At 32.8% G+C, this 15,483-nt stretch overlaps 1 protein-coding gene across 2 annotated transcripts in view; it reads right to left on the bottom strand.

The window, feature by feature from the left end:
• The window catches only part of LOC122516529 (doublesex- and mab-3-related transcription factor A2), a 39,046-nt gene extending 24,124 nt beyond the window's left edge, over positions 1-14,922 (bottom strand). For both annotated transcript variants that reach the window (XM_043634401.1, XM_043634402.1), the window contains exons 1-2: positions 14,404-14,922; positions 5,338-5,677 (exon numbers count right to left, since the gene is read on the bottom strand). In XM_043634401.1, coding sequence (XP_043490336.1) covers positions 5,338-5,677; positions 14,404-14,682 — 619 coding nt within the window. In that variant the 5' untranslated portion in view covers positions 14,683-14,922. The remainder of the gene's footprint in view (positions 1-5,337; positions 5,678-14,403) is intronic.
• Positions 14,923-15,483: the final 561 nt, after the last annotated feature.

The following is a 15,483-nucleotide window of genomic DNA, read 5'->3' as shown; positions in this document are numbered from 1 at the left end:
GTGTTTTATGATTCCCATAATACACATGTTATTTGATACGAAGTTTATTTTTTAAGTTTTGTTCACGATAAATCGAACTGTATTTATTATTACAGATTTATTATATTTTTTAGTTTTAAAATAATTTGATCTTTTTTTCGATTTTTTTTATTCGGTCGAAATTTATTTTAATTTTTTGCTCGCATTAGATAATTTTTTGTTGCTTTTACACAAGTAATAACAAAAATCGGTTAAATTTATTTTCAATTCGATTTGGATTTTGTCTTAGATTGATACGGGATAGAAAATAAATTTCTTCAAAATAGATATCAGATTAAATATGTTGGGAATTTGCATATCCACTTTTTTTCGTTTGTTATCCTTTTCTCATTCTTAACGGCACACGTCTCACAATGCCAAAATGAGAATGGAACGGAGAACGAATGGTGAAAGAAGGTGAAAGAAGAAAAAAGATATCCGATGGTAATCGCACTCCGGGTGATTGTGGAGTGTACAAGAAAGAGGTCCACAGTGACAAAGAAAATTATGACCGAACATTTTCTTTCTGAGGACTTAATCTCTTTCTCTTTTTCTTTTTCTTTTTCTTTTTCTTTTTGTTTTTTTTATTCTTACGGAATACCATATTTTTACCAAGATATTCGTCCAATTACACGCATTTATTCCTAATTAACATAATACTATTTCTACAAATTGATCAAATTAAATAAAAAAAAAATATAATTTGCAAACATTTGTAATATCGTTCATTTATCTTGGTTCAATTAACTATTATTATTCCAAGAATATTTTCTAGCTAATTTTCTATACAAATGTCTCAAGAAAAGATACTACAATTTTTATATAATTTTTTTATAAATACAAATATGAAACAAAAAATTAAATCTTAAAATACGGTCGACTAAATTATTATCCAAATTAAATAATATAATGCATTAAAAATGTATTATAAATAAAATAAAACGAAATAATTTTGACAAATTATTTTTATAATAAATCGAATAAATATTAAACCTTAATTTATACAAAATTTGCGCCAATCAATCAATTATTACGTTCCTATCATTTGCATCAATATCTACCCCCGAGACCAATCTCACCCCCTCCATTTTTAACCGTGACCGTACAAAAAGTCGCATTAACTAGTATTCGTTTAATTCGAATCAAATGTACACCACCCTGAGAAAGTAATTGAAGCGCGTTGCCCACGAGGGGTAGTAGTAGGGTAGTGGATTTAAACGGCACGCGTCCTGCTATCTTCGCGAGGGCAAATCGTACGGCTTCCTTCCTCACGGAAAATACAGAAACTGGACGGTGAATTTGTACAGATTGGTTTCCCCTTCGTAGATGAAAACACCGTTAAGATTCAATGGCAAACAACTTCCAATTAAAGGGACCATCTTTTTCTCTCTCTCTCGATTATTATTTTATTTTCTTTTTCCTTATTTTATATCTACCGAAGAAAGGCATCAAGATTCTTATCGTCATCTAATATTTTTTATTCCTAATTAATGTTAACACTTTTGATAAACGCGTTTTACTTTAAAATGACGATCGATTTTTTCCTTTCTTTATAATTCTAATTGTAAGATTAATCGTAAAATATCTCAGCGTGAAATTGTTCATATTTCGATAAATGAGATAAAGGTTTATTTTTCTCACAATAGTTAGTATATCGGTCAGCTATATTTTTTTTTGTAGGCAGAGTTACAATTTTTTTTATAAATTTTTCTATTTTATATTACAGACAGATCTCATCTCATATAATTAAACATGAATCTTTATTAAAGATTCTTCCTTCGAAAGTTTGCAAATAGAAATTGCGGTTTATTATTATATATATATATAAGTAACTAATTATTAACACGTTACCCCAACGTGAATTCTCTAGGGGACACTTCAGATTTACATGCTAATAGACTTTTCACGTGGTAGTATCGATTGATAGCGAAACGAAAAGGGGTTGCCGAGTTTTTCGAGTGTTTCTTTCAAAATGAAAAACAAAAACAAAAAAAATAGAAAAAAGGAAAAATAAATATGGAAATCCATGGTTCGAACGAGGTATTGAAAACATTTCTTTTAGACAAATTTATTAAAAAAAAAGAAAGATAAATATACAATTCAGGTATCCGATGAAAAAAGAAAAAGAAAATAAAAACAGTTTAGCATTAACGGATAATTTTGTCGAAGTTTCGTGAAGGAAGAAGGACCAGTGAGCAACAAAAAAAGAAGAAGAAGAAGAAGAAGAAGTAGAAGAAAAAAAAAGAAAAAGGGAAAGAAAGAAAAAAAGAGAAATAAAAAAAAATAAAAAAAGAGAAATAAATTGAATTTGCGCGCGCGCAATGCCAACGAGCGAATGTGAATTGAAAGGAGGGTTAAAGGGGAAACCGAATAAAGGAAGTCGGCTATAGTGAAACGACGCTGACGTATTCTTTTGGAACACACTACTGCGTGTCGTTAATAAAGATGTCCTTGTGTTTATATCGCGTAGAATGAAATTCAGACAAGTGTCTTAGAAATATATATATTTCGGTTTGCCCAAAGAAAGAAAACTGTCATTCTTTTCTTTTAAACGCGTTTCATCACACAAAGGTTAGGAACAAAATGATGATGATGATGATGATGATGATGATGACGACGACATTCGTAAATATTCGATTAATAAAAATAGAAATGAAATTAATCATAAAAGGGTGTCTCGCGAATTATTATAAATAATTTAAAAATATAACTCGAAATATATATTTTTTCTACAAAGTATGATATAACATTTTAATTCTTACATATGTTAACTATTCGTAGGAAAGTATTTATAAGAATATTCGAAATAATTAATATTTTATTTATTACAATTATAAAATATTTACTAATTACTTATTTTTCTCTATGAATAAGTATTCTTTATATCTTTTTTATTTAGGTTGAATTTAAAATACTATATATCAGTAGTTCCCAAACTTTTGAATCCAGAATTTTCTCAAGATAACCTATGTGTGTCAAATTCGAACAATTACACTTTAGGAAAATAGCCTAGACTTAAATAAAAATAAATACAAAAAAAAATCCATTGTAGGGAGAGAGAGAGAAAGAGAGAGATACATAAAGAATTTAATTAAAGAAATTCAACTAATTCCAATAATTACTGAGGTAGATGAGCTCGTTGGTCGCCTAGACGCATACTTTAAGAACCACTAGCACAAATATTTCAGAATTGTAATAAGAGAGACAGAAAAAGAGAAATAAATAACTTTCCTAAAATAAAACAAAAAATAAAAAAAATATATAATACAACCAAAATTATCCATATTAATCAAGAACAATAAACTAAACAAATCCTCTTATACTGACAACCAATATATACATAACTATCAGAATCAACCTATAACAATTGATCTCTGTAAGATAAATTTGTAAAACTCGTGACCTTGAGACTCGAAAGCTAAAGAAAAGAGCAGCTTACTTAAAAATGTCTTATCTTCGTTCGCATAAAATTTCTTGGTAGCAGTAGTAGTAGTACCACTACTACTACTACTACTACTACTACCATTACTACTACAAATATAAGTACCAGTTACCAGAATAAGTAGTATTAATCGTTGAGAACGTCAAGCAATTAAGTTATTAATGTAAAGGAGAACGGCGATAAGAGCAGCGAGCAAGCGTTGAGATTTGGAACAGATTGAAACGAAAGCAGCAGCAACAGCAGCAGCAACCAAGTCCTGGCACGCGACCGTGCAAGTATACGCATGCGTTTTAAGGCTCGCACGCTTTAGTCTCGGAATATAAGTGCCCCATTAGGAACGTGCGTATATATGCATAAGTAGACCAAGTGGCTAGGGCCATAATGTTAAGTAAATAATGGCCAAACTCGTGGCCTCTTATTATACCACTCAAAGCAAAAGTCGCACTCGTTAGTGACGGCGTTTAATTCTTTCTCTCTCTCTCTCTCTTTCTCTTTCTATTTCTTTCTTTCTTTCTTTCTCTCTCTCTTTCTTTCTTTCTTGCAATGTACCTCTACCTCTCCGCTCCTTTATCGAATTCCTTCCAACCTGACTCATTCTCACCCTTCCTCGAGTGCGCACACGCGAGCCTACGCACCTAAGTGACAACTAAGAAAATGAGAGAGAAAATATATATATTCCCCCCTTCATACGTATACGTATATTGTTATTCTTACTTTTCCTCGTCACTTTCGCTAACAAATATATGGCATTTTTTAATGGTATGATTGAAAATAATGAATTTGGATATTTTTAATATGTGTAGACGTAAATATGATTGTAGTATACATTAAATTTGGAATATAATGGTTATTCTATTATTGGCTTTACAATTTTCGCTTTGGAAAATCGGATTTGGATTGAAAGAAATTGAACCTCTTAAAATGATATAAATTGTTATTTAGACATTAAAAGTAATCGATATATTCATGTTTTCAATTTTCAATTCAATCAATATACATATATACTTTCGGATAACAATTCAAATTCTAAACCCCTGAAGTATGTACTTGAATGTTGTAGATACTAAATAGAAATATTCAATATTAAGAAGAGAACATCGATATCGATTAAATAATAAAACGATCTAAATTAAAATGGTTCGTTATAAATGATGAATTAAAAAAAAAAGCATGTCCTCCAGGGTCGTTCGTTGGTCGTCATACAAAATATTCCGTCAATTTAAGAGTTCCCATTCGACGAGGATCTTTGAAAGTCGATGCCACGAGTCTCGTCGTCGTCGTTCTTTTTATTTCAAAAAAAAACCCGGGAAAACGATCTATGTAAGCCCCTACCCCTAAGTTGTGCGCGAGACCCGTCGGGTACACTTATGTGTAATGACTCACAATTGGTACTCCGTTCAGGCGGAGCTAACCTACAGCAAATTTACATGGCTGCTACGATACGAGAGTTCGTAGACTCTTACGATTATGCAAGTTCCACAGTAATTGCTTCTAATTCTAACAGAATAGAGACCAGAATAATATTCTCCATTGCACATTATTATTTATACATTATAGAATAGACCAAAGATTACACGAGCTTACTAATCCTATACGTTTAATATCGAATATGCGAAAAGAAGACATAAAATGGTATTGTCGGAATGATCGAAATGTTTCTATGTTGAAATTGTACTTAAAAAAAAATTAAAAAACTGAACGAATTGTCCGGTCTTGAAAAATGAATAAAAATCGTAAATGTGTACCATTTGAAATGAAACAACTTTAAATAACATTAAATAATAAAACAAGCAAATATTTTTCCCACCTATGTAGAAGGAAAAAAAGAAAAAAATGATTGAAAGAATCACAAAGATCAAATGGAAATTGGTACTCACCGCCAACGATCATGTCGGGTTTTTCTTGCTTAGGTTGTCTGTAATCGTCTTGAATCGATCTTTTTCGTTGTATCATACCACATTCAGGTTGAGTCAATTGCGTTTGAATATGTGCCGCTGCAGCAGCTGCAGCAGCAGCCGCGGCCGCTGCTGGAATAGCCAAGCCCGTCGGATTCGTTACGTGGACCGGATGCGGTGATGGACTATCGGTTGGTGTCGTTGCTGTGGCTGATCCTGACAATACCGGTGTACCAGTGCAACTACCGGTATTGTATTGTAATTGTAATCCAAGTTCACGTGCTTCGCTCTCTTCTTGAGCCTGTTGTCTTCTTAACGCGACCTGGGCACAAATATTTCATTCATTTACAATTAAATCTGTTGTTTCTTTATACGTTAATGATGAAATTTCTTACAATTAGTTGCATTTGTTTGGTTTGAAAAATAATCTTCATTCGAATGATTTTGATCGGTGATAAGAAAATTATGTAAGTTTTGATATGCTGTATTAATGTTTAGAATAATATCAAATTTCGTTTCCTATTCATTATTTTGTTATTAATATTTCAAACGATATTCAATTTTGTAATAAAAAATCAATCACGTATTTGAAAATATTTTCAATCAAAATATATTTATTATATAATATAGACAAATATTTTCATAAACATTACATTTACAAAATCATAAAAAGTACAATCGATTAGATAATATTTGATTACATATATAAAGTAGTCAAAGACACGATGATAAATGATTTCTTATGAATTTTCAATTAGATATTAAATTTATGAGGAATCATCTATAGAAATTATATCGATATGGTTACAATCGTGTCTTAGAAAGAAGAAGGAGGAAGGAATAGGCAAGCAATTTAGAAGTCAATAAACGAGGACGTGCCTCGTGTGCAAAGATGAATTGGGGGCTTTTTCATGGGAGGCCGCAAAGTTTCTGTCAAGGGAGGATCACGTCTCCTAGTCTGTAGTGGTGGTGGTGGTGGTGGTGTTGTACGACCCTTCCGGCAATATTCCGAGCCCTTTTCAAAGAATAGATACATGCACCCACACTGGTGTTAATTGTACCGAGTAGAGATACCTCATCTCCGAAAGGTAGTTTGGTATGCTGGAATGCTGCACGTTTCAAGAACGATCTCTTTCTCTTACTTTTTCTTTTTTTTTTATTTATCTCTTTTGCTAGGGCAACTCCCTCGAAAATAATCCCATCATATTGGTGAGAGTACTATCAAGAGATACTACACTTAAATCTCTTGTAAAACGTTCCCCACTTGCTAACTTATTTCATTATCCACTTCATTTTCTCTCTTTATTCGATCACGACCTAACCGTGTCACGTTATTAATTCGATATTAATATCATATCCGATTATTTATTGAAGTAAACTTAATAAGTTATCTTGGTAATTGAGGGTTATAATCTTGATTTTTATATTTTTTATCAAATAATTATTACTATAGATGATCGGAGGAATGATTGCAAGACAAAATATGTTCAGTTAGTTTTTAACTGCATTTGAGATAAAAATGTTATTTATTTAAGATATTTATATTTAAATGTGAAAAATTTCGAAATGAAAATAATTGTCATCAATATTTGACAAAAGTTTATAATATATTTTCTACATTTTACAAATATTTTAATAATATTGCTAATATAACCTTTCGATGGAAAAGAAAATAGTGTATACCGAATTCGCAATATTAATTATTATTAAATTTCTATCTCCTGTAAAACCAATTACAATAGCAATTGAAATGAAAATAAATGAAGATAATATTCCATTGAAAACGTTAACCGTTAAAGTAAACAAAAATCTCGAATAAATAATTTCTTCTATAATGGAACAAACAAACAAAAAGTGGTGTTATCCAAAATGGCGTGACGCGAAGAAACTTTTCAACAAAAAGAACATTTAATACAATAGAAAACGCGATACCCATGACACGTCAAGAACAAAACTCCGATGATCTTTAAAGTAGTAAAGATCGATGACTCTTACCATTCTTCTTGCCATTCAACTCCGATCTAAACGAAATCAAAAGCTGGCTGGTTTACCACACCACTCCTGGGTTTCGAGCAATTTTCGCGTCTAAAGACGTTCAAACCTTCTTTTCTCTTTTGTATTAAAATGCTCGAGAACAATGGAAACCAGGAAACGAGCTGAAGAAACATAACGACGGAAAAGAGAAAGAGAGAGAAAGAGAGAGAGAAAGGGATGGTCAGAGGGCGAGGAGAACATTGTTAGAAGAGTCGAAACTGGGGTGACTGGCCCGCTTGCTGGGACTATTGCGTTTCTACGATTGCCTGCGTTTAAAAGTTTTAAACTCGACGTATATATATATATATATATATATTACTATCCCCCTAAAAAAAAGAGAGAAAAGAAAAAATTAAAAAGAGAAAAAGAAAGAATGAAAGAAAAAAGAAAGAAAAAAGACATATGTTCCTTATTCATACGCATATACCTATATACGTATACATATATACATATATATACCAGACACATTTTTTAGAGCAACACTGATGAATGATCGCTTTTGTATTCGATTTACGAATAACCATGGCGCCACGGGGGATGGGTGGAAGGGTGTTTTTCGTTAAATACCAAGGATCTGAAAAAAGTTTATACTTAGGCCCGATAAATTTCACCTATTGAACGATCTACAGATATATATATGTATACATATTTTACATACGCCAATGAGCGACGCATTAAAGCTCGAAACGGAATAGCGAAACGATTTGGAAACTCCGTACAAATTGAACAGACCATGGTTGCTTTTGAAAGGAACGCGCTACTGCACCCTGGGTTGGGTTTTAACAGCGAGAAAAAACGAGAGAGAGGGAGTGAGAGAGAAAACACGCACACGAAAACAAAAACGAGAAACGAAAAAAAAAAGAGAAAAAAAAGAACGCCCGCGCGGAAGCAACGATTAAAAGTGGATCATTCATCGCGTTGGCCGCCCACTTTCGCGGCAACGAGTTTTTATTTTCATCCATTGGCTGAAAATGCCGGCAAATTGGTGCGCGCGCGAGAGAGTGAGTGAGTGAGTGTGAGTGAGTGAGTGTGAGAGTGTGAGAGAGAGAAAATTTGCGCGGACGCGCACCGTCGGCCAGAAAAATGAAAGTCGATAGAAATGCAATTTACTCTTTCTCTCTCTCTCGCACACACAACACACACACGCACATACACGACGGATGCATCGCGTACGCATACAAACTGTACACATTTGCCGATTGAATCCAGTAGAATTTAAATTTTTAGCGTTTTCTCGATCAAACTCGACGATTTTTGCGAAAGCAGAGCGAGGCCATTTTTCTTTTCTTTTCTTCCTTTTCTTCCTCTCTTGTATTTTTTCCTACTCGCCCCCCCCCAACTCTCTCTCTCTCTCTCTCTTGCCATTTTTCTCGTTAATGATTATTTTTTCCTTTAAAGATGAATCTCGATCGAGTGGTTGTGTGATTGCAAGGAATGTGTAATGGGTTTCATGAGAAACATGATCGATAAGGATAATGTTAGAAAGAAATAGAAGAATGATTTTTGAAGACGATAATGAATAAGTATGACGAATTAAAATGGGTCATTTAACAATTGAACGAATAGTTTCGAATAAATGCATTTTGTCCAAATTTTTCGAGTTATGCAGCCAAGTGCATGCCGTCGGACGGGGTCACGGACGATAATTGGATATTCTTCATTTCGTGCTATTTCGTTAAAAAGAAAAGAAAACGTTTCTTTCGTATATTGCGATGCAACGTAAATTACGACGAGGATTAATTATTTTAAAATTAAGTATGTTTTATAGGATTTTGATTTAAAAATTATATTTAAATGAATGATTTCCAATAATAATACGAAATAATTATTCTATTCAATATTATACGAAACGTGTGTAAACATTTTATACTATTATTTGACTAGTGTTAATTTTTTTCTAAAAAGTTTTATAAATGTCGTATCAGTAAAATTGATAACATTAGTGCAAATATATGAAATATAGTAAATACGCGTGTGTTTGGAATTATGAAAATAGAAAAATGAAAAGAAAAAAAGAAAAGAAACTAATCCGCATGATTCTTATCAGAAATAACAATTGTTCATTTGATTAAGATATAAATCATAAAGTTAACGTTTAATATTGTTTCATTTAATTACCTGTCATAATTATCAACACGTATATGCACTATCTCAGTATCTATATCAATAACAGACTTAACAAATTAAAAAATACCAAGCCTACAAATGTGTTATTTAAAATGCATACAATCCATTTATAGATTTATACCCACCCTACAAAAAATAAAAATAAAAAAAAAGCCAATGTCCAATTTGATTCTAGTCAATGAAACTTTTGTGTATAAAAGAAAAATAAGAGAGAGAAAAAAGAATAGAAGAAAAAGAAGTGTTGGATGCAGCAATGTGGCATGGACCAGACCGCAATAGAAGAGGAATGTTCACTTTGATACGCGACCGGGAGAAGAGTAAGAAGAAGAAAGAGAGAAAGAGAGTAAGTGAGAGAGAGAGTGTGAGAGTAAGAGAGAGAGAAATGAGATGGTGAAATGGTAGTAAAAAAAGAGAGAGAGAATCACGTCTTAGAACGTGAGGCACTCTCTACTACTGGTTCCGAGGAAACGAAGATTCACGCCTACCCATGAAACGTTTCACCCACCTTTTGAACCTACCCCCTGTCGACGCGCCTACCACTTTGCGCATCGCCGACGTAGTCGATGGCGCAATTATTCTTCGAGTATCGAGCATCGGGTGACGCCGATCGATGGCATTGGTAACGGTGCATGAAACGACCGTTCGTTCGTTCGTTCTGAAACATCGTCGACGCATATCCCTGATATTACTCCAAAGATAAAAATATTCGCACGTAATAACTACCCCACCACCCACCAACCACCACCCCCCGTCGTCTCTCTTTATTTCTTTCAGGTTCTTTTTTTCTCTTTTTTTAATCTTTTCTTTCTCTCTATGTCACTCTTTCTCGTTTACTTTCATTTTATTTTCCTTTAACTAGGTCTCACGATAAACCTGTATTTATATTGTCGAGTATTCGCGTATTTCACGTATGTACGATTCATTAAAATGTAATTAACATATTTTTATTAGCTTTTTTACGTAGCTTCTAAATTTGTTTTTAACAAATGTAGAATACGAAATACAAAGATCAAGAAACGTAATAGATTGTAGATACGTATGTCTACTTCTAAATAATATTGATCAATATTAACGCTAAATTTAGTGAGCTTTATGTATACTTATTTCTATCATAATGGATCAAATGATCCATCTTCAAAAAGTCATATATTTTACGATTTATGTATAGCAAAAAATATACCATTTGTGCAATAAGAATTTTTGACTCACGTCATTTGACTGGTCATAGTACGTTTGATGTTAATTTCAATTATTACTGATTTTTTTAAGACGTTATTCTAATTTTACTCGTTCAAATAAAAAATAAAGATAATAGTTCTAAAGTTGCATTGTCAATGGTTGTATATTTGACATTGTATGCTCCTAATCTCTTTTATCTTTTTTCTTTTTGTTAAAAGATCGAAAAGTGAAACTATCTTTTGCATGGATATATCATTCATCCCACGATACTCTAAAATCACTTCCTTTTCTTCATTGTCATTGATGTGAATTTCCAAAGATTTCTTATAGAAAATAAGTCCGATGAAAACGGTGAGAGAAGATGTTTATCGTATTCGTTTGACTACTATTTGGACTACAGTGTAATAACGTTTGAAACGTGATAGAGGGTGGATTCTTCGATCGGATTCTAAAGTAGTATTTTCAACAGAATAAAAGATGTATGGAACATTCGTTGAAATAAACTGTAATACTAGTCTGACAATTATGACGTTAGATAAATATCAAACGATAATATTTATATACGTATTTGCAAATAGTTTGACAATATGAAATAAATTATTAAATCTAAAACATTATTAAAAATCACATTCGAGATATATTTGTATAATACGATTCTTCGATTATATCAATTTAAACGGACAATTTGTAAAGATATATAAACTCCTACTATATACACTCGCGGAAATCATTTAAGTAACTTAAAGCAAAACGTAATGTATACGTACCGTTTAACCCCCATAGACAAAGTGCACACATGCGTTAAATAAGAGGGAGAGAAAGAGAGCGAAGGGTTACACGAACCATAGTAGGGAAAAAGAGAAAAAAAGAAAAGACAGGGGTCATATATCTATTACAAACCGAAACTAGGTCCTTACAAGCTCGATATATATCATACATCAAAATATGAGAACGGTACGCGTCGAGATGAATATAAGAAAAAGAAATATAGAATGAAAGAATAGAAATATGAATATAAATAATATACGACGATTGTCAAAAGCGACTATGTAAATGTGAATTCTTATGAGTGACATAATATATTCTGTGAATAAAATTCAAAAAAAATATAAAAAAGATTTGCTTTTATGATCACCAACATATCAAACAAATAAATACGGTGAACATCTAGCTGAAGATGTTTCTAAGCTACTAAAATATTCTTGTTTCTACCATCGATTTAACTGAACCTGTTTTCTTTTTTTTCAATTTATTTCGAGGAAAAATCTGTTATTGTAAAAATTTCATATCATTCTAATACAAATTAATGAAACGATATACGATTTTTTGTACACAAATTCTATATTAATTAAAGATTCATCGTCCTGTTAACAATATCACAATGTTGCATAAGAAACCAAAATTTTCACATCATTTTATCAAAATTATATTATTAAAACACACACACGCACACAAGTCATATAAAAATGATTGGTTATTTGGTACCAGCTGTTTCACTATTCCTACATAAAAAAAAAATATCATAATTTAATTTTATATTTTTCTTTTTATTTTTTTTCCTTTGTTGTACCCTACATCAAATCTCACCAGAGCAAATTACATCCGATCCTAAAGCTATAGGTCTTATTGGTCCTAGGTGAGGGTGAAACAGATACAATGAAGAGTTGCGAGGAAAGGATATTAAGGTTTCGAATGAAACGGATCACGGCTGCTGAGAATAAGCCTATCACCAAATGTAAGTATACGGTGTCACAAGTAGGTCAATAAACGTTGCACGAGGGAACTCTCTACTCTCTCTACTCTCTCTCTCTCTCTCTCTCTCTCTCTTTCTCTCTCTCTCTATCTTCCTTTCTCTCTATCTTTCTCTCTTTCTCTCTTTCTTTCAAGGACGTATAGTATTACGATCCTGTAACGTTACGCGAGGCGGTGTGCCAAACTTTGCTGGAAATTTTACCCATCGTTCACCCCATGATCATCTTTGTAACGTTTGAATAATGCTAAGAAGTTATATAGAATGTCAAATAATTCAAAAATACAATGGTGGGACGGATCCTTCTAAATATTTGATATATTTTTTTTCTTTTTTCATCACAATACCAGAGTGAAATGCAAGATCTATACAATTTTCAATAGACTTTAACAATTGTACGAATAATACGATAGAATATTATTATATGTGTAAAATATATATCTATATATGTAACAAAAAAGGTGTATTCATACTAACATTTTGTAATTTATTAATATCAAAATGAAATAAAAAGATAGAGTTAGATGAAAGGATTAATATATAAAAATGGTACTTAACACATTTGACGATGACAGAACAAAAATATAATTGAAACAAAACGTCTTCCAAGAGTACGCAATGGGCCACCTGAAAATTCGTGAAATCACCCTTACGTACGTACACCTACTACCTTGTAGGAAAGTTAAAAAGGGTATCCGATGCAAAGCTTACATTATGGTATGCCGATATTTCATACTCGGTTGACTACGTAAGGGCCAAGGGAGAGCTCAGTAGAGTCTTTATGCACGGCAGAGAAGTGGAAAATGCACGCTCGACGGTGCAGTAACACCGAACGCTGTTTTATTAATTACTTTGCAAATGTAGAAAGAGAGAGAGAGAGAGAGAGAGAGAGAGAGAGAGAGAGAGAGGGAAAGAAAGACGTAAACAAAAGATCAGGCAAAATAAAATGCGAAGCCCTACGATACACGCTTCGTTACGTAACAAACTTTTCTTGTTTTTTGGTTCGCTTTTTTCTTTTTTCATATTCTATCTATCTTCCTTGATTACTCTTATTAAAATTTTTTAACGAAAGGAAGATGATACGGTGTTGTCATTTTTCATGATACCAAAATATGTCACTTTTGAAAATTACAAATAAATTTGATTTACCTCGATTTTTTAATGTTATATTTGCAACTAAAATATATCGAATATCTTATCTATTAGGATAGTTAAAAATACGTAATTTTAAATTATTCTCCATTTTCTCGAGAGACCAATAAGATGAAAATAAAATAAGACAAAACTTTTTTAACGAGATGTTCCACGGGATGTTATATAAAAGAATAATCAGTTCTTGGAAGTTTTATCTTCGGGGGGGGGGGGAGTTTGTAAGATCAGTTACATTTGATTCATTGACTTTGTATACTATGATAATAAGAAAAAAGAACAACTTGGCTACCCTCCAAGTGCTGCTATTGCCACCCTCGAGCATTCGCATATCTATATCACGAAAAGTAAAGAACTTTTTTGCCACGGTAACATCTTCCAGACGTTTTCATGAGCTTTTTTGTTTCGTGCATTTACAGAACTTACACGGATTTAAAACAAATCGTTCTTATTTGTTATTCGAATATATTATAAAACTAAAATACGAGGAAGAAAAAAGAAATGACGCTATTAAATATTGTCTAAAAAATAATAGATAAAAAAGAGAAACAAGCAAAGCTAAGGATGAAAAATCTTCATTTTAACAAAAAAAAAACGTTCAATACAACTCACGTCAATTTGAAACTTAGTTTAAAAAAACATTCTTACTCATAATCGTCGCGAACAAAATACGTTTGCAGAATGATCTAATCTTATCTTAAAATAAGTTAAACGTTGAAACGTTGAAACTCGGACTCTAACTCGTTAGGGAAGGAGAAAATAAAATAAAATAAAATAAAATAAAATAAATAACATAAACGTTTTCTCACCTGAGCTGCCATGACGCGTTGTCTCTCAGCGATAAGGGTACATTTCGCACACACGCAGTCCCTCCATCGACAATAACGCTTGTGTCCCTTAAGGGCGGAAACGACTCCGTGATTACGACATCTAGCACACTTCGGTGTCCTCTGATATCTTTCGGCACTGGCCCGTAGAAAAAAAGCTGCCGGTAATACGTGATGCTGTTGTTGATGATGTTGTTGTTGCTGATGTTGCATCAATTGACCGACATCGACGCCGAGTCCGACACCTCGCGGCAACGACATCCTTCCGAAATCTTCTCTTTATATTCTTCTTAATCAAAATATTCCTCCTTAATTCTCGTGTCTTCGGTAAGCATTGAACAACGAAATCCTAGATCTCCAATCTCTCTCTCTCTCTCTCTCTTTCTTTTTTCTTTCTCACTGTATTTTCCTGTTATCCATGAGCGATCAAAGTTCACCCGACGGAAACGCGACACTTCGTTTGACCACACGAATATACAAATAAAAACGATGACAGATGTATATATATTTATTTATATACATATATAAATATATATGTAGAGATATGTATATATATATATATATATATATATATATATATATATATTTATGTGTGTGTATGTATCTATATATAATATAATATATATATATATATATATATATATGTATATATTATATATGTATATATATAGATATAAATATATATCTGCCACGTACTTAGATCCAGCTCGGAGAAGAAATGAAAGTGACTATACGAGAAAGATAACTATGAGCCAGGAGGGTCGCGCACACTTTTCGAAAATGTCTCGGAAGTAATCGGAGAGAGAGAAAGGAAAGGACCCGCGCGTTCGAGTGTCGGGGAGCAAAATGCGGGATCGGCGGGTCACCTCGTTCTGTCTCTCTCTTTCTCTATCCCTGTCTCCCGGTACCTACTCCCTCTCTCTCTCTCTCTTTCTCCCTTACACTCAGAGTCTCAACTCTACTCGCGCTCCGCCACTGTCAACAATTGCAGCATCTCTCGGCTGAGTCGATTCAGGTATCGTGCGCCGGCAGAGGGAGGGGGTGAATGAGAGATAGAGATAG

Source organism: Polistes fuscatus, unplaced genomic scaffold (genome assembly GCF_010416935.1).
Source record: "Polistes fuscatus isolate 324 unplaced genomic scaffold, CU_Pfus_HIC Scaffold2, whole genome shotgun sequence".
Lineage (NCBI taxonomy): Eukaryota > Metazoa > Arthropoda > Insecta > Hymenoptera > Vespidae > Polistes > Polistes fuscatus.
This window is presented reverse-complemented; position numbering and strand designations above follow the sequence as displayed.